General features: G+C 37.9%; 1 protein-coding gene across 1 annotated transcript; it reads right to left on the reverse strand.

The window, feature by feature from the left end:
* Positions 1–824: 824 nt before the first annotated feature.
* Tis11 (Tis11 zinc finger protein) lies at positions 825–23,890 on the reverse strand. Its single transcript, XM_017068759.4, has 4 exons — positions 23,751–23,890; positions 22,554–22,836; positions 2,949–3,274; positions 825–1,822 (listed from the first exon to the last, which is right to left on the reverse strand). Exons 2-4 carry the CDS (start codon positions 22,593–22,595, stop codon positions 922–924), a joined length of 1,269 nt encoding a protein of 422 aa, XP_016924248.2. The 5' UTR covers positions 22,596–22,836; positions 23,751–23,890; the 3' UTR covers positions 825–921.
* Between the last annotated feature and the right edge of the window lie 683 nt (positions 23,891–24,573).

Below are 24,573 nucleotides of genomic sequence, written 5' to 3' on the forward strand. Positions count from 1 at the left end.
CTATCATCTCATTCTCATTCTCATTCCGAATTGATTGGCTTGGATTGGAAGACATCGGATCGGATGGGATGGGATGGGATGGTATGGTATGGTATGGTATGGTATCGTATGGTATGTAACCAACTCTGTACTCTCCCCATCTAGCCATCCACATCCAGGGTTATATACAGGAGCTGTTTTTTTTTTTACATAAGACTTATCATCCAAAGTGCGTGGCGTATATATAAATATTGAACAAAAGCGACAGGTGTTTGTGCTGGGGTTCTAATGGGTGCTCTGCAGTAGTTGTAGGTTCTATAAATGCAGGAACGATATTCACACGTTCGTCGTTGGCCGTTTTCTTGATTTTGATTTGAGCAACATTCGCTGAAGATTCCCAATAGTCCGTTTCGTCCGCTCTTCGCGTTTCCTTCTTCTTTTTGTCCAGTGTGTAAGAATGTTTCGTTTAGATTTTATATTACTTTTTTAGTTTTAGTTTTTAGCATTTAGTTTTTAGTTTAAGATCATCGTTTGCTTGGATTGTTTGTTTGTCATTTACGTATCTAACTACCTAATCGTCCCGTAGTCTGGCGTTTCGGTCCTTCTCGTACTAAACGATAACGATTGACTGTCACAGCATGAGAGAAATCATATCAAAGATCGTTTCACAATTTAGGGGTAGGGGATGTGTTTATGTCCTTTGGCAGTGGCCTGCGTTTTTCCTTGGCGTATACTTGATATACACATATAGGCGCCCCGGAAATCCAGTTGCCTTGGAGGGGGAATATCTATGGAGGAGTTTGTGGTTCCAGTTTCCATGGTTTGGTCGTTACTGAGATTTTGTCAAGGATGCTGTTATTGTTGTGGCTGTTGATGATGGAGGGATGCTTTGATGGGCGTGAGTGGATGTTGGATTGGATGTTGTTTTTTTTGCTCCCCTCCTTAGAGTCCCAAGTTGGACTGCTGCTGGTAGGGCTCCACCGCGGAGCTGAGACGATTGAAAACCGGCAGCCTGGGCGTGGTATCCTCCTGCTGCATCGGTGTGCTGACGCTCTTCTGCAGCAGTTGCTTGCTTGCTCCAGATCCCGATCCAGATCCACTGACCACCACATCGTATGGCGGCGGTGTGTGCACTGGCGAAATGGGTACATTTGGGCTCTCTGGCGGCGTGGCCGGTCCATGGTGACCACCACCCATTCCACCCATGACCAGGCCCATGCTCATGCCCAGACCTAAGCCAGAGGCCGAGGATGTGGACGAGGCGGAACTGTTGCTCGTGACGCCATTGGAGGAGGCCAGGTAGCCCGGCGGCATCGGCAGGGCATCGTGGAACGGGAAGTTGGTCAGCGAGTTGGTGGGACTCAGGGACAGCGATCCGGTGGGCGATTCCCTATCCGATCCCGTGCTCATGCTGAGCGGTGGGCTCAGTGGCAGATAGAACGGGCTGGTGTTGCTGCCGCTGCTGCTGCTGTTGCTATTATTGCTGCTCGAGTTATTGCTCTTCGACGAGAAGTTCTGGGATGATGACGATGACGACGAAGACGACGAGGACGACTGCTGCTGCTGCTGCTGCTGGGACTGCGACTGGGATTGGGATTGGGATGAGGACTTGGCTGCCTGGGCCGCCTGCTGAGCGCGGGCCTCGTCCGCATTGTGGACAAAGTGACAGCGCGGTCCGTAGGGACAGAAGCCCACGCTGTGGAAGGTGCGGCAGTACTCCGTCTTGTACTTGGGATGCCGCTGCAGGTTGCGCAGCTCGTGGTATCCATGGGCGAACTGGCACTTCTCGCCGTACTTGCACTCGCCGGCCTCCTCGAACGGACGGCACAGCTCCGTCTTGTATCTGGAAATGGAAAATAGAGTTAGTAAAAGTTCTCGTGATAATGGGATTGTCTTTGAAGAGCAATGGTTATAAGGTTATATCAAAAATCTGAAATACAATTTAAGCTGCTTACTTTTGAAAATAAAATACTAAATATTCATGTGGTAACTTCTGAGTTATACAATCAATTTCGATTAAAGAAATACCAAAAATTGTTTAATATTTTTAAGGACAACTTAAACTGTTTTCTTTTTAAAATATAATAACAAGTCATTGTTATAGTAATTCCCGAGTAATACAAAATAAGACAAAATAAATACCAAAAAATACCAAATAAAAATTGGATTGAATTAAGATTAATATATTTATTAATTTTGATTTAATGAGTTAATTAATATACCTAAATCTATAAAAATGTTAGGGTTGTTTTCAAAGAATTTAAAAACTTTGTTTTCTGATTAATTGTTTTTTTTTAAACGATTCCTTTGGCCTAATCAAAGATCAAGAAATTTACACATATGTTGACATCCATTTTTGCAGTTAAAAAACTATTTGTACTTCTATACAAAGGGATTTATTGAGCTACAACAAATACTAAATCAGTAGGCCTAAGTCCACAGAAATGTTGACGTTGTTTTAGGGATTTTAAGCCGTTGGCTTCTTGATTAACAGATTTATTTAGATAATCATTTGGCTTTAATAAAATAAAATAAATATCTGAATGAAATCACTGTAAGTATAGCAATTTTTGGCAGTTAGTAAACGATTTAAACTTTTCTACAAAGATATTCCCTGAGCTTGAATAAAGATTGGTTGATTATTCCTAAATCCACAGTAATGTTGGGCTGGTTTTCATGTATTTTAAGCAGTTAATTTACTGAAATATTGATTTATTTCTAAAACGATTCTCTATGGTTGATTAAAGATCAATAAATCCCTTGATAATATTAGTTTTAGTGGAATCAAAATTCACAAATCCCTAAAACAGATGACCTACGGTCAAATTTAACTGCATATATGTATAGAAACTTCAATTAAGATAGAGATGCGCTTTGGTTTCCTGTTCCTTGTTGACTGACAACCTTCATCCTTTCCCTTAAGAGTTGTTCCTTTTGAATGGTGCCCCTTTTGAAAGGTATTCCCTTACCTGGATGTGTTCATCGGCTGCTGTGGCAGTGGCTCCGACTGCGTCCGCTCCAGCTTTCGGTGCAGGTTCATGTTGCCCAGGTTCTCGATGATGGTCACCAGACTGGCCATCGGTTGCTGTTGCTGCTGTTGCTGTTGCTGCTGCTGCTGCTGCTGCTGCTGGATGAGCTGGTGCCTCTGCTGGGCCGGCTGTGAAATGGTGCGTGTGAGGGCGCCATGGAGGCGATGTGGCTGCTGCTGCTGGTGCTGCTCCATGTTGCTGCTGTTGTCCAGGACGAGATCCTGCAGTTGCTGCCGGAGAAGATCGCGATCACGTTCGCTGGCCACCTGTGAATGCAAAGGGCGAGAAACCAAAAATCAATTTCTGTGACTCTCGGGCGTATACGTAATACGTAACGAGCGAACATTTCGCAAATATCCACAATAAAAAAAAAAAAAAACAGAAGTATAAAATAAAATAAAAATAAAAGAGAGGACGCCGAAAAGCAAAAGCAGCACAAAGCCAAAAGCCAAGCTCACTTTTACTTTTAACTTGACCTATAAGCAAAAACAGAAAAAACTGAAAAAACCCAGGCAACACACACACAGGAGAGGGCTAGACGACTGAGAAAAATATTGCAAAAGGCACACAAAAATGTTATAATTTTCCAGACATTAAACAAGCGCCAAGAAAAACCAGCTACCTCTCTTTTTTAGCCGCTTTAAGCCACTCCACTTGCCCCTCTTTTTTTTTACCACTCTTTCATGTCGTCATCAGTTTCGGTTTTGTTTCTTTTTTTTGTTTTTTTTTTTTTTACTTTTTTGGGAACGCAACGTCCGACTTGGCCTGTTCATTTTCGTGCGATGCTGTAACATGTTATGCAACCAGTTAACACACACACACTCACAGACTCAGCACTTAGCCCACTCCATCAAGCGTGGCCAAAACTAACAACAACCACTACCAATTACATATGTATAGAGCTCAAGTTCAAGCCAACAACACGAGAGGCAGGCAGAAAAGCAGAAAAGCAGAAAAACAGAAAAGCTGAAGCTCAAGAGACCGAAGCTCAAAAGCCGGAGCTACGAAAAAGACAACAACAAGAGATTTTGGGGCCCCCAACCAGTCGGTAATCAACCGCCTCAGCACCCCCCCTCCAAAAACCCCTTCGTAAGCCCCCTCTTATGGCTTATAAGACCCCTCCTCTTTCCAACAACCCAACTCAATTTGCCACTCTCCGCAGACGAAAAACTGGTTGGCTTGCTCAACAAGTGGGAACGAAAGGGAGATATTGAGGGTGTGTGGCGATGCCAGGGAAGTGGGAGAGGGAAAGCACGAGGCGGTGGCGCATGCGCACCTACTAAGAGCCAGGGTTGCCAGGGTATTCCCAAAAAAAAAAAACGAATTAAAAGTAAAAAAAAGTTTTAAGAAATACACAAAAGTTTAAGAATCTAATAAGACGCTATAGTTTTTTTCAATATCACTTTAACATTGTTCAATGTTTAAAGTGATAAGTAATAAGTATACCACATACTTATGACAAATTCCCATTGGATCTATGAACGATTTCATTTTTTCATTAATTAAATATAGTAGTAGTAGAAGTATAATTATAAAAAACGAAAGATTTAATTTCAATTGACATTAGGGGGCATTCCAAAGGTTTATAATATAAAAACAAGGAAGAACGCTATAGTCGAGTACCTCGACTATCAGATACCCGTTACTCAGCTAAATGGAGATATGCAAGCAGCAAAGCGAGATTAAAATGCGCCACCTACCGGCGGTAGACAGATTTAAGCGTTATGGGCGTTAGAGTGGGCGTGGCAAATTTATTTTTGGATAAATCGATAGGTATTGACGATACCAATACATTTCAGTTAAAATTTTTTATGTAGCATGCAAATTGTGGGCGTCACAGGTTTTCGCGGTTTGTGGGCGTTTAAGTGGGCGTGGCAAACTTTTTTTAGGTCAATCGATAGGTATTGATGAGAACAATATATTTCAGTTAAAATTTTTTATCTAGCATCAAAACTGTTGGAGTTGTTGGAGTTACAGTTTTGGGCGGTTTGTGGGCGTTAGAGTGGGCGTGGCAGTCTACTGAAACAAACTTGCGCTGCGTAAGAAGCTCAGGAATCTGTACGCCAAATCTCAATAGCCTAGCTCTCATAGTTTCCGAGATCTCAGCGTTCATCCGGACAGACAGACGGACAGACGGACAGACGGACAGACGGACAGACGGACAGACGGACAGACGGACAGACGGACATGGCTAGATCGACTCGGCTAGTGATCCTGATCAAGAATATATATACTTTATGGGGTCGGAAACGCTTCCTTCTGCCTGTTACATACTTTCCGACGAATCTAGTATACCCTTTTACTCTACGAGTAACGGGTATAAAAAGAAGCACAACGTTGTTTACTAGAGCGGGAATTATAAACTTTATTGACCACAAATCACAGGATTTAGATTTGAGCTGGGGACCTGCAGATGTTCAACTACATATGTATATGTACATTAATAGAGAGCCAAGCCAGCATGAGATTACAGAACGATATAGCCCACTTAGAGCGTCGTTATCTCTAGAGATTGGGTTTTTGAATGGGGTGTGGGGGGAGGGGGGATGGATGTCAAGACACATAAAAAGCCAGCCAGACATCAGATGAGGCACATAACAAATAAATATTTATATATGAACGCCATGCACTTCATTTAGGTTATCTTTGCCCCGATTTCAACAACCACACAGCACATTCCTTGATATTTCATGAGTAATTCCAGAACAGGCTGAGCGGGCCCCAAACGAAACGAAACAAAACAATTTAAATGTTCAATTAATTAATTTGCCTGCCCAATCAGTTTAGAAGCGCCTATATACCCGATGTTCTTGTCGTCGATCGCTTATCTTATCTCTCGTCCCATTTGGCATCGTGTTGTCTGGATTTCAGTTCTGTTTCACTTTTATTTCACCATTGGCATTGGCATTGAAGGGTAAGTACCACTTTTCTGCTTGGGTACAAGGTTAGGGACAACAACTAGGAGTGGTAAAATTACAACATCTTCATGAGGTAATTGAATGTGTTCTATAAAGCCATTAAACCATTTGAAATGTATGAAGTTCTGTACCGAAAACTATATAAGATCAGTTAATGTTTTAGGTAGTAACGAATGTACCTATTTTTTGTAGTACCCATAGGTACAAATAGGTTATGGAACTTCTCTCATGAAAATAAATCAAAGGAAACTTTAGAAAACAATTATGTTATGATTTAATATTAAAGTTCTAAAGATTTTTAAGAAGGTCAGTAATGAAAACTCATTTAAAACTTTAAAGGTACAAATATTAGGGACCTATTGTACCAAGATTTTGTATATTTCAAAGAAATAACCAGTTATAAATATATATATGGTCTACTATATAATATCTCTATCTAAATACCATCACTGGTTTTTCCTCTCGTTAAAAAAACCGAAACGGAACTTCCTGCATTGGATCGTCAATTAGTCAGCTGACATTGACGAGCACCTGGCAACCCTGTTTCTCAGTTTCCCAGTTTCAGTTTCAATTTCAGTCTGTAACTCTGCGCAGACAGCAGAAAAAGGAAGAAAAAAAGACATGAACAAAAAAAAATAAAAACATTAACGAGCAAGCGCAACAAGTTTAGCAAACCTTTGGCGCAGTTTTACTTTTTTTTTTTCTTTTTTTTTTTGACCAACTTCAACGCTTACGGCATCTCTGCGACTGCGACTGCGGATACGGTTGCTGCCTCCTGCTCAAGCTTTTGATTTTGATTTTGCTTTTTGCCTTTGGCTTTGGCTTGCACCAAGTACCATAAATAAGATCCAAGTTTATGCCTGGTAATTTACGATTTCTTCATTTGAAAACGCAATAAAAAAAATTTCAGCAAAGGCCACCCTTGAAAATAATTACTCATATGTATTATGCAAGGGTAAAAAGTAAGTAATCTTAAAGTTTTACACACCAAAAAACGGACCTGATTATATATTATCTTTTTATAACCCATTAATTGGTATCATTGTATAACATACAATTAATATGAATGTAAGTATTTCAATTGCTTCTTATAATAACTATGATGATCCTTAATTATGTTGCGATCTATATAGTTATTATAAAAAGTATTTTGAATAGTTACATACACATCAATTGTATCTTGTACAAAGATTTAAAATATAATTATCTATTGTTTAAAAATACAGTAGAATTTCATATGACCAAAGATCACTCTATAAGTGAAAGAGGTTCTTAAATGCCTCCTTATAAAATAATAACTTCAGTTGAAGAGCAATTCTATTTCAGTCTTTTAAAAAGTCGAATTATCGAATCCTTCAAATCGAAAATAAAACTGGAACATAACCCAAATACCCCGTTAGCAACTCAAACTCTGTTCCAAAGTGAAAATCGGTATCAGTGAAGAAATCTCACTTCCGCAACGAAAAACCCAAAGATAACCTTCAAACACGACGTTTCTTTTTTTTACGATTATTTGTGTGTCAATTAGTTGTGTTTAATTTTGCACAGCTGTTTTGGGGACGACGACGTTGAATTCATGGTCAAGTTATGACTCCGATTCGTGAACTGATTTCGCAAAGAGGGGTTCGCATAAACCCGATGTGTGGCGTGAGTAATGGGTGATAAAATGGGGTGGAAAGGGGGGGGCTAAGACGGGGAAAGACGTCTTTTTTTTCCTTTGAAACGTGTTCGAAAAACCACTTCAAGACAATCTACCTCTCTTCACCGCTCTCTGGGCCCCTCTTTCTTCGGCGGGTTTGTGTAAAAAACAAGATTAAGACCCATTTTGGCGAAGAGGAGAAGATGACGGGGAGTACGAAGAGCTAGATCTGCGGTTCGTTTCAAAACTTTTGTTTTTTTCTCCTATTTCGCGAGCGTTTTTCCCGTATTATGTATTAAGCTTTGCTCTCTTTCTAACGCCAACTCGCCGTCTCTTTCTCTTGGCGCTCCACACACATCTCGTCTCTCTTTCTTTCCCCTTGTCTAGGTGAGAATTTCCCTTTCATTTGAAAATGAAAATAAGTTTACTTTTCTTTCAGTCATGCTTTGGCTTATTTTTCTAGCTCTTCTTGTTTTCTTCTACTTGCTGGTAGAAGACTCTCTTCTATCCCCCCCCTCTTCCGCTTTCTTCCCAATGTTTTCTTCTGGCCACTTGTGTTTTGGTCGCCTGGTTTTTCTGTTTTCCGTTTCGTTGTTGCGGTGGGTTAAGACAACATCAGAAGATTAGACAGAGAGAGGGAGAGTTTGTGTGGGTGGGTGGAAAAGAGAGGGCAGAATGGGGAATATGCACTACTTGATTAAGAAAAGAAGAGTCAGGGTGCGGGAGTTACGGGGCTATAGATCCGAAAGACTTTTTCCAATTCTTCCATTTTTGAAATTCCAGGTTCAGCAAAAAATGTTGATAATTCCATTATTTACTTCAAATATTTTATAAGTCCGAGTTCCTAAGTTGTTATCACTTTAATGGAAGGGAATAGACTTGAATGGAACATACACGTATCGGATTTAGATTTATTTTCTAAATAAATCATCATCAATTTGGAGAATTTCAGATCCTACAATACTATACATTTCAGTAAAATTTATTAGAATTAGAAAGTCTAGGTTAAGTGTTGGATATATAATATAACAAAGAATTTTAATCTGAAAAGGATTTAGACAATTTTTTTTTTGTGAAAGGAAATTTAGATTTTGAGTATAGAAGTAGTGATTCTTCTAGGCTCAAAATGATATGCAGATATACCTTTCCCTAAGAAGTATAGTAGGTACTATCATTATTTTCAAACTGATTCGTATATTTCTTATGGTTATATCTGCAAGCTTAATATCGGAACTTTGATCGTAGCATACTACATTAATCTATATCTTAAACCATTCCATAGAAACCATCAATCCAACAATCTGCAAGTATATTTGCCACCCAGAAGATTTCGGTTCTTAATCGATTCGATATTAGGTTTTTGGTCAACCCATGGGGGCTTACACATGGAAAACATTTAGTTATGCAGATGTGTATATATTTCTTATCGAGTGTGTGTTTCAGGTCTTGGCTCACGACGGGCTGTTAGGTAAGATCGGCGATTGTTGTTGCTGCCGCTGCTGCTTACTTGTTTGTGTCTCATAAACACGTTCACACAGATACTTGCTGAGTGTTTGTGTGTGTGTGTGAGATGCTGAAGACCTGCTGTTGTTGGTTTTTTTGTTTTTTTTTTCGGTTGGACTAACTGGTTTATAAAGCCGTACCAATAAAAGCAGCAACAACAACAACAACGCGATGACGACGACGCAATATCCATAACCTCGATGAGCTAACACCAATACAATGGTAAAATAAAATTAAAAAAGAAAAAAATAAAAAAAAAGGGGGAAAAAACAAACTCACACCCAGACAATCTTTATTCTGTTCATATATATGCGAATTGAAAATGAATACAAAGTTATTATTGAGTGTTATTTATAATACCTGAACAACCTGCACGAACGGCTAAAAAGAGATGGAAAGAGGCGAGAGGGGGCGTGGCGCTACTATATATATATATTATGTATCTCAACAGCGGCGGATCAGATAATAAGATACAAACTTAGTGAACAGATTTTGTTGTGCAAGGAAAATGGTTATATCTTAAGTGAAATATTAACATATTTCTAGTATATTATTTAAATCGATTATTACTATTATCTTGCCCATCACTGTACATGTATAATTCTCATCTATTAATCGCCTGCCTGGGGAATATCATTAGCAATTAAAGCTGGGTATTTTACATTTAGCTAGGGATGGGTTTGGTTTATATAAAACGCGATGATCGATCGAAGCCCACAGATAAAGATAAAGATCTGATAAATATACGCATCTGATTTCCATATTTACACACCGACAATCTTTGCGGTTCAATTAAAGTTCAAGGTGAGCGCCTCAAATTTTCTATGCAAAGTGCGAGATTTCTTTTAAACGAAATTTGATTAGCAGCCAGACGCAGATCAAATTAAATAACATTCGAAAATCACAAGAAATCGTATCACTTTTATCCCTTCTTGTTGTTTTTTGTTGATTGAGCTAAAAAAAAAAAAAAGAATACAAAACAAAACCTCGCATCGATTTTAATTGCTGGCAAATTTGAATTGGTAATTAACACATGCGGCTGTCATGCGAGCTTTTCATTGCTTTTCATTTTCATTCTCATTCGCATGCATTCCATTTCGATTTCCATCTCGATTCCCATTTCCATTCCCATTTCCATTTCCATTGCATTTAGCATTGCATTTCCCCCTTTCCCTTTTGCGCCACTGATCAGTGATCACTTTTGATCGATTGATGGGCTGAAAGCACACAACAAAACAATCTAGAACAGACGATCCCCCGGCCCCCTTTTTTCTTCTTCTTCTTAAAACCCCACACGTAACCCCCTCCAAAACACGATCTACAACTGATAAAGCACACAAAACAACGTGCTGCACTGAGGGAAAACGTTCTGAACTCTGCTTTTGTAGGTTGAATTATATATAAAAGAAATATTTTTTAAATTAAATAGTATTTTAAGCGATAATTTAAGATCAGAGATAAGGTTTTAGGAACATAAGCATTATAATCGATAAACTAAAATATGGATCCAAGACAAAAGTAAATAATACATTTATAAAATATGAAAAAAACATTTTTTTAATTTAATAGTAACTCTACTTTTGTAGGTTGTATCAAATATGAATGAAATATTTTTAAAATGATATAGTATTTTAAGCAATCATTTAAGATCAGAGATAAGGTTTTGGGAACATAAACATTATAATCAATAAACTAAAATATGGTTCCAAAATAAAAGTCAATATTAAATACTATATAAAATATTAAAACATTTTTAAAATTTAGAAGTATTTCAAGCAATGTTTTAAGATCAGAGAAAAGGTTTTCAAAATATAAGCATTATAATCAAGATACCAAAATATTGATCCCAAATAAAAGTAAATATTAATGTGTTCTTATTTGACTATAATAGATTATTATTAACAAATACACTCTTTTAAATTAGAACACATACATATTAAAGTGTAATTGAGCAAGTCTTTAGCAAAAACTAGTTAAAATGTTTGCATAACAGAATAATGGATTAATAAACAAGGCATGAAATTGAAAATCCGACTTTACGAGTTCCAGGCCAACAAAAGTTCTAACCCTATAAGAACCTATTACGCTTGTTTCGTAACCCCAGCTTGCTAGCTGGTTATTTTATAATACTAATATGTAACAGATCACTTAGTTTCCTACGATTAGGGAAACTAAATACATAACAATTTACATAATACGTGGTATCTTGGCTTTAAAGGTAACTACAAAAGATACAAAAACAATTTAAAGTGACTTGGCTTTGGTTAAACGTTTTTGGATTTTCGGTTATTTGGTTATTTGGTTATTTGGTTATTCAGTTTTCGGTTTTGGGTTTGGGTTTGGGCCATCCATCGATTGAGGTCTAGGTCGAATCGACGAATGGAGCATTTCACATTTCGTGCCGTTTGCATTGTCCATCCGTTCGCTCGTTGTTAATATTTGGTAAGCGAAATAACAAAGCATAGATAGCGAGAGTGTTTAAAGGGCGTGGGGGTGGGGGGTGGGGGGTTGGCAGAAAAGCAGAAGAGGAGGACAAAGAGGAAAGAGGAAGAGCGGACAAAACCAAGACGCATGCGCAACTGCCGTGCCAGTTTCGTTTCGTTTCATTGCCAACTGTCCGCCGTTGTCTCTTCCTCTTCTCTTCGCTTCGTTTCGTTTCGGTTTTATTTCTTCTTGTACTTTTTGTTGTTTCTTTTCCTTGTTTTTTTGTTGCTGTTTTTTTTTCTTTTTGTTGAACCGGCTCACATAATAATAATTGCAACAACGAAAATCACATAATAAAACACAATAAAAGAAAACTTTACAACGACTTGGCCTTGCTAAATTCGGAGCACAAGAGCCATAAAAACAAAGCTTAGCAAAAAAAAAAATTATATATATATAAGAAGTACAGTGAACACTAACTAACTGTACATACTTCTTTATCTGACAAGTTGTACGCTTCAATATAAAACCCTTCATTTAAAAAAAAATAATATCCCCTTGTCTTAAAATTAATATTACATTAAATATATTTTATAAAGATTCCCAACAAAGATTTTTTATTTATATAGAGTTTACTGTAACACCACAAAATCCGGCACAGACATCACAACAAAAACAAAAAAAACCGAATCCCAATCACAAATCGAATTTCGTATCCAAGAGAGTTCCGTCTTTAATCGATGTGCATAAAAATAAAATAAAATAAAACATAATAATCATTTTCCTCTTCTTCTTTTTCCGCTGTCGCAACGCGTTGCGTTTGCGCAGTTTTTTATTGCTTTTTCTCTCTTTTTTTTTTTTTTAGCGAAAAAGAAGGGAAATACATATAAAATGTTGCAATTGCCGTTTTTGTTTTGCTTAAGCAAACCAGTCAAACAAATGCAAAATGAGAAAAGAGAGGGGGGAGAAAAGAGGTAAAATGGAGAAAGGGAGATGGATGATGGAGACCTTTTGCACAAACACAGAAACACACACACACAAGCAAAAAGAAAAAGAAGGAGGGAGACGGAGAGAGAAAAGCCACCGTTATGCAATCGAAATGGAGAGTTTCGAATGGGAGCAAAGTGGGAGGGAGACAAAGATAGAGATAGAGATAGAGATAGTAGATATGTATCAGATAGTAGAAAGAAAAAGTGGTAGGTATCATTTTCAAGGTAATCTTAAACGCAAAATTAGCTCATGTTACCCACTGTGTAACATCAAAATACAATAGGAATCATGGGAAAAGTATAATTATAAAGACAACGCAATCTTTCAATGTTACTTATGGATTTGTTTCCAACTTTAGTAGGAAAAATTAAATATAACAATTAAAATACACAAAAATGGCTTGCTAAATCAAGGAAATTGGTTTCAAAAGCCTTAAAACAACAAAAAATATTACTCAAATAGTGATTTATGGCCAAACAAAACAACCGGAAAAGTAAAGTGCATTTCTGCACTTCCTTTTAACGACCAAAAACCAAACTCTCCTCTCCAATTACATATTTCGATGGATTGTATTACTCATTTCCCAGTTTTCCAAATGGTTTACACGAACATCTCTCACGCCATACATTGTGGTATTATTGATCCTAACAAAGATATTTTCTTACAGTGGGGATATGGATTTTCCAGTTCCAGGAGCTAGACTTGCAGAAGTTCCGCCTATAAAAGGTTTTCCTTAAAGAAGCTCAAGTTTCACACGTTTTTTATTGAATCAGAAGTTTATAATAATCACTTCGAGTTCTGCCTATCTCGACGAATTCTAGATAGCAAATTGTTTGGTTGTTCGTACAGATAAACAACAAATAAATGACCAAATGGTATTTGCTTATGGTGCACACAATTGTTCGTTTTGAGAATTTATTAGGCTCGGGAAATAATGTAGAGCCCCAGAGTGGTTACTATCACACCAATCCCGATCCCGATCCCGACCCCTTTGCCCTTGTCTCAACCTCTGCTCCGTTCCAGTTGCAACCCTCTGGCCCCTTTAGTGCTCTACTATATCCCCCCTTTTCCAGAGAACCGACTTGGTACGCCTTATCAGACGACGGGGTGTCCAGAGCGTCGAACCTTATCGGGGGACTTGTTTTCGGTTGGGTTCCCTCTGATTGTTAAACTGTATGTGTGTGTGTGTGTGTGCAGTGGAGTGACTTGACCTGTCCCAGCCCCATTTCCCCAACTCCACATATGCTTGTTTTTCCCTTGGGGACAAACGCCATATAATAAATCCCTAGCTGCGACCCGAGAACTCGATTAAATACGATCCAAAACAATGCGATCCGCTCCGATTCGAGAGCTGAGCTGAGCTTTAATATGTGTGCCGGGCAGCACAAACATTTCGAAATTGATTTGTGCGTTTTTTACTGTTCCCATATGTATAATGACCAAGTTGAGAAAAACATTTCATGGTTGGTGATAGGAAAATGTTTAAAGGGGCATATCACCGAATCATAAATCAAACTTTGGCGGGCAATAGGTATTGCTCCAATATGGATACCACATTTTAGGTGGAAGTTCTTCAAATATATGTATATGCATATTATGAAAATCACCTTAGCACGTTGAAACTGTCACTTTAGTGTGCCCGTTTCCTGGCATTGTTTACCAGTGTGGCTGTGCTCCTAGATTTATGGCGTTAAGTAGGAAATGATGAATATCATCTCGTGATAAACTTAAGCCTAGCAATTTCTATAGTTGTCGTGTGCACAATTCTCTGTTTTCTGTGCTCTCCACTCTCTCTCTGTTCTTGGGCGCTTATCAATCGGCCCGGCAAATGCCTGCCTGCCTGTGTTTGCGCTTCTGAGCACATGGCAGTGGCAGTGACCCCCTCCCAATCTTCCATCGAAAACCCCTCTCAACCTCGCCTATCTGTCCTATGCACACTTGTATGTGCTCTTTTTTCTCAGTTTCACCAAGTGCAGGGCAGGCACGTAAATCATAAAAAATAAATGAAGGAAAAACACACATTTTAAGTATAGATTGAGAAGAAACGACGCTCTTTCTCTGTTGACACACGCGCGTTCTAAAGTGCAGCTATCTGTGTGTGTGTGTGTGTGTGTGATTTAATGTGATAAGAATACTTATTATTGGGTTAGTTAGTTCATACAGTATAATAATCTTTCACTCGCTGCTGTTTTTGTTGCCACTCAAAAGTGATAAGCAAAGCGAACAACTGATATATAAGTACAAAGCCAACAAAAACTCAACCAACAAACGAAATACACAAATCATCAACTAACAAAAACTGCATGTTAGGGAAAAATAAAACCAAACAGGGACAGCGAAAGATCATCTTTATTTCCAGCTCATAACACCGGCGATCAGTCGAAAATCGGAGATTCCATTTCTCAGGCAATTGGAATTTTCCAGAAGTTACAATGAGACGTCAGAAAATAATGATTTGATAAGACACAACTAAGTATTCGCGCGGTAGTATTCCGTTTGGCAGATTTGTTTGGATCATTAAAAGTGACGGTATTAAAAACAATCTAGTAAACAACCAATAAATAAACATGTTTATATTTTTTATAGCTTTTAAAGCTACTTGATTGCTTCACAAAGGTATATGTATTTTTTGATAAAAATCTTTGAAATGGTTTTGATTTTATTTTACGAGTCTCTAATAAGAAAGGTTCGATTAAATTTAGTGATAAGTTGTTGGAATTTACTACTTTTAGGTAGTTTATATGTTAAAAAAAGATGATATGATATGATAAAAACGATCGGTAGGTCCAAAACCGAAAAACAAACCCCTCATTTATATCTATTCGTACTTCTCTACCTTCTTTTTTTCACTCCCCCCTTCCACAGGTTGATCCCTTTTGATTTTCTACTGTTTAACCCACCCTTCTCTCCACTTTTCCCCGACTCTCTCCCTTCTCATTCCTTTTTCCTGCGCCAATAATTTATCGGCTATTTGATAACCCGCACAAACAAAACAAAGAACAAGAAGCAGAAAGCAAACAATAAGGTATGCACTGAAAATAAATGTAATAGAAAACCGCATTTTGATTTGATATTTATTCAATATACCAAAAAGAAAATATACAAATTCATTTGGTATTTGAACCCGGGGTTCTCACGTGAATTCATCTTGATATCACATTATTCGCTTATCAGCGAAACCTGAGCGGTATTTCTTTTTGTGTAGAGTGTGAGTGAGAGGGAACAAAGGATGGAGAGCGAGAGATCAACATGTTGGGAATGTGTTGAACACGTGGTTGTGGGACTCTCAGAAACCCAAATCCGATCCAAATCGTGATTAAAATATATCAGGGGTTGCTTAGAACAGAAGAAAAACAACAAAAGTGGTAAAAGGAAAACTCACATGTGTTGTTGCTGTTGCTGTTATCTTTGTTGTCCTGTCAAACCAGTTGTGTGAGTGGTGTGCTAGACAGAGACAGCGCTAATGGGCAAAACCCGCAAAACAAAAACGCAAAAGCAAAGACACAAAGACACAAAAGCAAAAGCAAAAAAGCAGGCGATCAAAAAAAGCGACAGTAAATGTGAATGGAAATCTACTAAACAAACGGGGTTCTCTGCCAGCGTCGACGCCGACTGCGCTGCCGCATTCGATCGCGACTTTATTATATAATAGATTCGATTGGATTGGATTTTTTTTTTTTGGTGGATTTCGTTTTTGTGGATTGGCAATCAGAAAAAAGAAATAATAGAAAAAACATGTTGCAAGCCGCAACTTTTGTAGGGTGGCCCGCATGAAAAGCGTGAAAAGCAAATGCCAGCCAGCATAATGAAAATATTATTAACGAAATTAATAAGCGAAGCAAACAGCAAACAGGGAGATATACAGGCTGCTATATATATGTATACATATGTATCGCTTTCTGCGAATAACAAGCCTTAGATAATATTATTTTCCACACATTCCCAGAACTCGGGGAAAAATCATGCTTAAGATCGATTCCAAATGCAAATAAAACCGCCTTCAAACACACAGAGAAAATAAGGGAATATCTATTATCAAAGAGACATGATACTTTTAAAGCTTTAATAATATTTAAATCCAAAAGAGCTGTCTTATATTCAAAGTCCGAGTTCGCATCCCACTGGTAACCAATAAATGTTTATATGTATTTTTTTTCACTTACTATGGCATCATTTTATTATCAAATATATTATTTCACAATATCCAATTTGAATCAACACTTAGCAATCTCCGGTCTAAAAATATATGTAAATTCAACAAATTTCATTTCTTTCTGTGCATGCAAACAACAAACAAACCGATGGGGGCGAAAGGGGAGGGAGATGGTGGGGAGGAGCGAGGGAGAGGCGAGATGTACTTTGGCACTCAATTGAGCGGCCATTAGCAATAATACCAACAACAATGAGTGCGCACCGCACAGCCAAGACAATTTCAAGATTACAACAATAGCAACAGCAGCAACAACAGCAACAACAGCGACAAATGACAATAGAATATGAAGTGCCTTTGCCTCTACATTCTCCATCCCGTTCTGACCAAAGGCAATTGGGTCCCAGTGCGCACGCCTGCCTGGCTCACTCGCTCTCCCCATCTCTCGCTCTCTCTTCCCCCCTTTTCCAAAAGCAAAGCCAGGCGAGAGCGAGAGAGCTGGAGAGTGGGGGCCGTCAGGCCAATGCGTTGGTGTGGGCGAGATAGCAAAGCGACGACAAAGGCGAGAGAGCGCGGCGAATATCCCACACACACACACAACACAGCACAGGCACACTAACATACATATGTACATGCTGTTTTTTTATTTGTACTTTTTTACAACTGCACGATAAGAGGACAGGCAGCAGCAACAACAACAATAATACTAATAATAATAATAATAAGCAGCCAGTAGCACTCCGCACGCAAATAACTTTATTTATAATTTATTTTGTTCGATGCGGGAGAAACAAAGAATGGGAGAACAATTAAGTTTAAGTAAATTACTTTGTAGAAAACGCATTATTTTGGAAAATGTTTATTGCAATAACAAAATACCAATTAGACAATCATATTCGTAGAATCTAATTTCTAGAAAACCAATTAACTCCCCTTTATAACTGCAAGTTTATAATAACTATACCATTTTAAAACATTTAACATTAATTGATTGTCTTAAAGACATGATTTTTAAGAACTCGTATTATTATTTTTAATACAATCGAACTCTATTGTATGTTTCTTTTACTTGCGTTGAGTTAGGAACAAAATCGTTTTTGAAATGCGTCGGGGTTGTGATCCTCAATTTCGATTTCAACCCCCATCGACTAATAAACTCTTGACGAACTGAGGATCCCCTTCTTCTTCTTCTTCTACTCCTTCCACCGGCCCCATCTTCCCTCTCGCTCACTCCCAGGGCATCTCAAGGGTCAGCCAGTCAATATGCTGACAATGTGTTCTTGTTCTTGTTGTTGCGGTTGTTGTTGTTGCTGCCCCGGCCTCATGTCCTCATGCGTTTCATGAGTTTAAGTGCCCCGTTGAGTAGTGAGTTTAGGAGAGGTGCCCACCCTAGCCTTTTTATAGCCAAGTTGTAAAATAAACTTCTGAAGTTCTAACCTACAGGAGGTTCAACATTATATTTTTAGAATATCAACGTTTTTAAAATTAGTGTTCATTAGTTTTGAAAGCACAAAACGTTAAACAGAAAACCGCAGAAGTATGTATGTATATATTGTGTTATCAATAACACAGAAAATGTTAGCCTTTTTATAGCCAAGTTGTAAAAGAAACTTCTGAAGTTTTAACCTACAGAAGGTTCAATATTTTTTCTTTTTTTTTGAAAATTCAAGTTTTTAAAATCGAAAACACTACTTTTAAGAGCAGAAAACGTTAAACAGAAAACGGCAGAAGTATGTACATATTACCTAATCATTAGGACATATAATTGTAACCTTTTATAGTCAAGTTCTTTCAGAAAATCCTAGAATACATATTGCTTAATCATCAACACAGAAAATTCTAGTCTTTTATAGCCGAGATCTATTAGAAAATTTAGGAATCCCACACATGAGCAGGTGTATTTTTTAGCTATTTTTGAAAAACCTACTAAATGAACTCTTTTGAAAACATTAAAAACATAGAGTAGGGCTTTTAAAAATAATAAAAACTTATAAATTAAACCATTTTTATCTTAATCCTATTAAAGTAAATTTTAATATAAAAATATATCCATAGGTATAGATATTTTAACTAATTTTCAATACAATTTGGGTCTGGCAACACTGTCGCTGCGCTTGCATTGTGCGTCAGTGTGGGTGAGTTAGTGAGTGAGAGGTACGGGGACTTGAGCCTGGGATTTCGATGGGATGGGGGTATGGGCATGGGTAAATGCGGTATTGGACCTGGACTTTGGGGATGGGGCTGCATATTAATCGAGTCGAGTCGGATCGAATCGAAATGAAATGACGTTCGGCGGAGTTGAGGGTTAACCAAGGAGGAGGAGGTGGGGGAGGAAAGGAGGGGGAGAACAAGAGGAGGAGGAGGAGAGTGAGGATTGAAGATTGAAGAGTTGCCTTTTTTTTAGGTAGGTAGCGGTGGTCGCTACACTCGCTCTTCTTCTCCTCCTCCTTGCACTCCTACTCCTTGCACTCCTACTCCTTCCACTCCTCCTCCTCCCCCACCACTCTGATTCTTCTTCTTCTTGCAGCAATGGCGTCGGGACAAACACACACACACACAGAGAGGAAGAAAAAAAAACACAGATCAAAATAAAACGACGACGTTGTTGTTATCGCCTTGGCAGGAAATGGAATTATATTCGTAAAAAGTAGTCGCCGTTTGTCGCTTGTAAGTGTAAGTGAGCCTCTCAGCAGGAGAGGGTAGCGGAGAGCGGGGGAGGGGGCAGTGGCAGTGGAAGGAGAAGGTGAAGCAAAGAGCGGAGGAGGGGGAGTTTGTTGAAACGTAATACCGCTGATTACGTACGAGGATTTCGATATAACAAACTAAGCACATTTTACACATTTTACTTTTCAGCCTGAAAACAGAGAAGCAAAAAAAAAAAACAAAAGCCAAGCAAAGAGACGGGCCAAACAACTACAGTGAACACACCCTACACTAACCTAATGAATAATAATAACTAAATGAATAAAAACTAAAGCGTTTTTATTGCATTCTATAGAAATCAAAAGTTCTAAAACGTATTCATAAATCAGAATGTAAGAAATTAATATTACAGTTATATTAAGAAATGAATAGTTGCCATGAAACCACAAGTTATAATAAAAATTTCAGTCATTCTATAAACACCAATCGTTTTAGTTGACACCCACTGTATCAAGTGTGAAGTGCAAACTGCATAAATGCACACATTGTAATATGTATAAATTTCATAATAAAATCAAGGAGAAGCCAAGAAAAACAAGAAATTAAAAGTTATGCGAAAAAATGAATTTTAAAGTTGGCGCTCCCTTCTCTCCTCTTTCGGTCCTCTATTCTCCATTCTCCCCTTCCCTCTCCCCACACCATCACAGTTTCCAACCGACCAAAGTGGCGCAAGCAATGTAACAAAAGCCCAAACACGGACACCATACAAAATGTTTTAACAAATTCACAAGCACTAAGATTGCAACACTTTTGCAGCCTGAAAAAAAAATGAGGAAACAAACTATTTTTTTTAGCGATAACATGAAATTGCCTTTCCATCTTTGAAATCCATTGCAGCGCATCCGACAAAAATAAAAAAAAAACTTACTTTTTATATTTCACTTTATTTGTAATTATCACTTAGATAACCAAAGATCGAGTTCAAGTCCCACTATTGTTCAAAGATATTTTTTTCCGGTTAATTGAAAAAAGTAATTCACATTTAACAATATATATAAATGTATTAAAAAACCTGATTTCTGATTCAAATCACCTGTTTTTTTTTTTGCTTGCACAACGATTGCGACAATTTTGTCGCCTGGAAAAAGTTGCGCTGCTGCAGCAGCAGTTTCTATGTGTGTGTGTGTGTGTGTGTGTCTGTTGCGCCCTTTCGCTTTCGGCAGCAATTTGTTGTTGCCTTTGTGGCTGTCGAAAAGCAAAAACAAAAAGCGCTGCGTAATGACAGCACACAAAAACAAAAATCAAATGAATTTTCCATGCGAATAATCGCTGCTGCCTGTCGATAATCGATAACACGGCGGCAAATGCAAAGTTCATTCAACAAGTATTGGCAACTTTATCGGACGTCAACCTGCCTTGGCCCTATTTTTGTTGTTGTTGTGTGTTTTTCTTCCCCTCCACCCCCCACCCCTTTATTTTGTGGTTCTACTTGACCCTTTGGCCCTGCATTTTAGTTTACGCAAATTGGCGAAAAGCCGAAGAACAAGAAAATCAAAACAAAAGTGCCGCTCTCTTTTTCCCTTTCGAGCTCCACACTGCTCCTCACTCCTCCTCTCTTTCACCCCTCTCTTTCTCTTTCACACAAACTTTGCACGTAACCGCAGCGCAGCAGCAGAGCTCTTAAAAAAAAACTGGGCTCATTTGAGAGCAGAGCAACTTCCAATGCGGACACAAAAAACAAAAAAATTTAAAAGAAATAATATAAATAATACAACAGAAATCACTAAAAACACAAAAATCCAGCCAAAGCAAACCCGGAACTTGAGTTAATCGAATTTGTTGTCGATCAACAGCTGCTCTGCCGACGTCGCTGCCCATAACACGCACACATATACAATGTTATGTATGGCATATACATACATATATACAAACAGTAAATGATCACGAGTGGCGTTATTGTTGTTGCTTTTAATGATGCTGCTGCGATGACGCCAATTGTAACAAATAAATGTGAAGAGAGAGGGGGGAGGGGGAGAAAGAGAGAGGGAGGGAGCAGGTTGCCCCGCCCCCTTCTCCAATACACTTATCAAAAATCCTTATCAGACAATTATTTAGTCCACTTTACACAGTCTGTCGTTTTTCGCTTCTTCGTTTTTTAGCTGTTTTGTGAGTTGACAAACCGAAATAATAATTATGAATCAGCTTTAATAATGGGGAATAACAAACAACAAATGCAAGTGTAACGAAACGGAAATATAACGAAAAACGAAATGAAAAATGGAAAAAAAATGGAAAACAAGTTAACGAAATTGAGCAAACGATGCACATATTGCTTTTCACGACACACACACAAAAACTCGCGCAAAATGCAACTCCGTGAATAAATAAACCCGAAAACAAAAAAACATGTGGTTTAGGCATGTTTCAAGTTGACGACCTAAAAATATTTTAAGTGTTTTTCACTCGAGAGACACAAATTGATGGAATGATTGTTTTCAAGTTCTTGAGATTTTGTAAAACCCAACTAACTATTAATAATTTAAAATAGGGTTTGCAAGAACCAAAACGATCAAAAAATGTATTTCTTTTAAGAAATTCGATTGAATAACACAAGATATATGAAATATTTGAAATAGCTTATGGAAAACATGAACTTAAGTTTTGTTTGTTGTATCCAAAAACAAGAATTTGTAATGTTTGCGCCGAAATCCACGAAAAACAAAGGATTTACAATTATAAATCCCTCTGTATTATTTCAATATCTTGATCTCTTATATGGAAATTACTTATATTTAGAAAATTTCTTGCGAATCAAATCACGTCAGGTCTTATTTTCAATTTTACTAAAAATTTCTATGCACTAAGTTCGTATTTCAGTTTCCAAAAAATTCGTGCTTTGGCAGAGAATGTAATTTTTCTTAGATTTCCTGGAAATCCAATTACGATTCCTTTTAATTTAACTGGAAAACGAAAAAAAGAAAAATGTGTCATAAAACTTAAAAGAAAATACACCGTTGAGGGAAAAATAACGCTTCCAATTTAAAATGCGCATGTTTCAATTTAAATTTGACTCTAAATTTCGATGTATGAACAATTTAAGTTTCGTAATTTTTGTGCATTTCCCTAGAAACCCATTTGGTATTTTACCAAAAGTAAATGTTAAATATTACTTTCCTTAACAATAAAAACTAATGGTAAAAAATACCCCCAGAAGTTAAATTTCTTTTGAAACTGGGGACATTTTTTTTTTTTTTGGTATATTCTTGGAAAGGACTTACCGTTTCGAAGTGGACATAATCATAATTAGCCATCAAAGGCATTTTGTGGTACTTTTTTAACAGATTTTAAACTTGATTTTGCCGTTGTTGTTGCTTGTTGCTGTTGTTTTGCTATTTCCCACTGGACAATTTTTTGCTATATTTTGCTTTTTACTTTCTTTGCTTTTTTTGTTGTTGTTTGATTCGTATTTGCTTTGCACTTGAATGTTGAGTTATGTGTGTGGTGTTGTTGTTGTTGTTATTGGTTCCGCGAATATTGCATTGCAACAATAAAAAAAATCAGCTAAAAGAGTGAAGAGAGCGTGTGATTAGCAGCGAACGTAGGAAGACGGAGAGAATAAAGAGCGGCGAGAGAGTGGGAGCAGAATTACACGTGCTTGTCGTACGAGCGTCGAAGTGTGTGTGTGTGTCAGGACATTTTTCACGCACATGTGTGAGGCGAGGAAGAAGAGTCTCTGCCTTTGCTTTGCCTTGTTCCTTTTTCCCTTAGTTTTTTTACATTCTTTTTCTGTTTGTTTTTTTTTTTTTTGAAACAGCAACAGCCGATGTCTGTTTCGTGTGTGTGTGTGATGTTTGCTTTGCTTTTATCGTCGTCTTCGTTCGCGTTCTCGAAAAGCGGAGAGATAAGCTTGCGCTTCGTCTTCGTCCCTTTGCCTTCCTTCCTCTCCCACTCCCGCTCTCTCGCCCTCTTTGTTTGTCCGTGTGTTCTGTGCCTGTGTGCGATCTCTAGTGGTGGTCGTATCTCGAATGCGCCTGTGTGTTTGTAATTTATATTTTATTGCTGCGCCAGCAAACTCAAAAACAACAAAAACAAAAAAATTAAGTAAAAAAAGGGCAGCGATTGCGATTTCGGCCTGTTGCTTCGCCTGCTTCTTCTTCTTCTTCTTGAGGTCCTTGCAACTGCACACATGCGCACACAAAACGAACCGAATGTTTGCTTATTTGAACTTGCTGTTCCTTACCGCAAATTACCGTTTCGCTTTTACTATTTAGTTTTACTTTACACCTTTAAAAAAAATGTTTACAAAAAATGATATTTAACTTTTCTTTGCTGTTTAATGTTATTTTAAAAAATAATCTAAATAAATGTTTTCCGGCACTTGCAAAAAAAAAATATATAAATCACCGCTTGAACGATCGCACAAACATCGCAGAAACACACGGAAAAACACAATTTGAATTTGGTTCGCTAATTACTTTGGATACGGGCGCAGAGGTCCTGTCGCTCTTCGCTCGTTCGCAAAAAACACAACAAAAGAGACGCAGCACGTCCGTCAGACAACCAAGCAGATCGAAATTGAAACTTACACTCGCACAAAAAGGTCGTGTTTTTTGTTGGCTGACTGCTAGTGTGACCAGTCGTTGGCTGGCTGAAAATGCCCGCCAGGTGTGGGCCTCTTACTTTTGGCTGGTTATTATTTAGGCACTTTCTTTGGCGCTCTTTTGCGAGGGGATTTGAAATCGTATTTGCAAAATATAAAACTCATGCTTGCGTAATTTTAAATATTCAGAAACCTAAATAGCTGGTTTACCTTGTTTCCAATCAGTAGCTACATTTTCAAAGGGTAGCCATTTATTGTTTAGTTATTTAATTTAGCATAGATGGCAACTTAGCATTGGATGTTCAAAGTTAGCACCAGCCAATGTCAAGAATTGGCTGTGTTATTTGTATGAAAGCAAAAAAAGTAACAAAGCGAAGGGGGGAAAAATATAAGGTACAATTCTAATTCTAAGCCATGTTGCCAAAAAAACTATATGCCTAAAACCACGTGAAACCCTTTTCCGCCCTAAATAAATAAATAAAAAATACATTTTTCTAAAAGTATGAGGAACGTTAGCATATTTACGAAAAATGCGAAAATGGGTCAAAAAATAAATGTTCCTTTAAGTGATAGGGATCGATAGCATTTGTAGAAAGCTGCTCAAAACAGTCGGTATTTTAGCTGTACCCCTTGATTTGGCTAAACTACGACTGAAAAACCACAAAAAAATGAGTATTTTTGACCAAAATCTGAATCCC

This window comes from Drosophila suzukii, chromosome X (genome assembly GCF_043229965.1).
Source record: "Drosophila suzukii chromosome X, CBGP_Dsuzu_IsoJpt1.0, whole genome shotgun sequence".
NCBI lineage: Eukaryota > Metazoa > Arthropoda > Insecta > Diptera > Drosophilidae > Drosophila > Drosophila suzukii.

Excerpts from the sequence above, each read along its gene's own strand:
- Tis11 (XM_017068759.4), bottom strand. The coding sequence starts at position 22,595 with ATGCCTTTGATGGCTAATTATGATTATGTCCACTTCGAAACG. Across the intron at positions 3,275-22,553 it reads ATTATGTCCACTTCGAAACG|GTGGCCAGCGAACGTGATCG; the intron begins GTAAGTCCTTTC and ends TTGCATTCACAG. Across the intron at positions 1,823-2,948 it reads CAGCCGATGAACACATCCAG|ATACAAGACGGAGCTGTGCC; the intron begins GTAAGGGAATAC and ends TTCCATTTCCAG.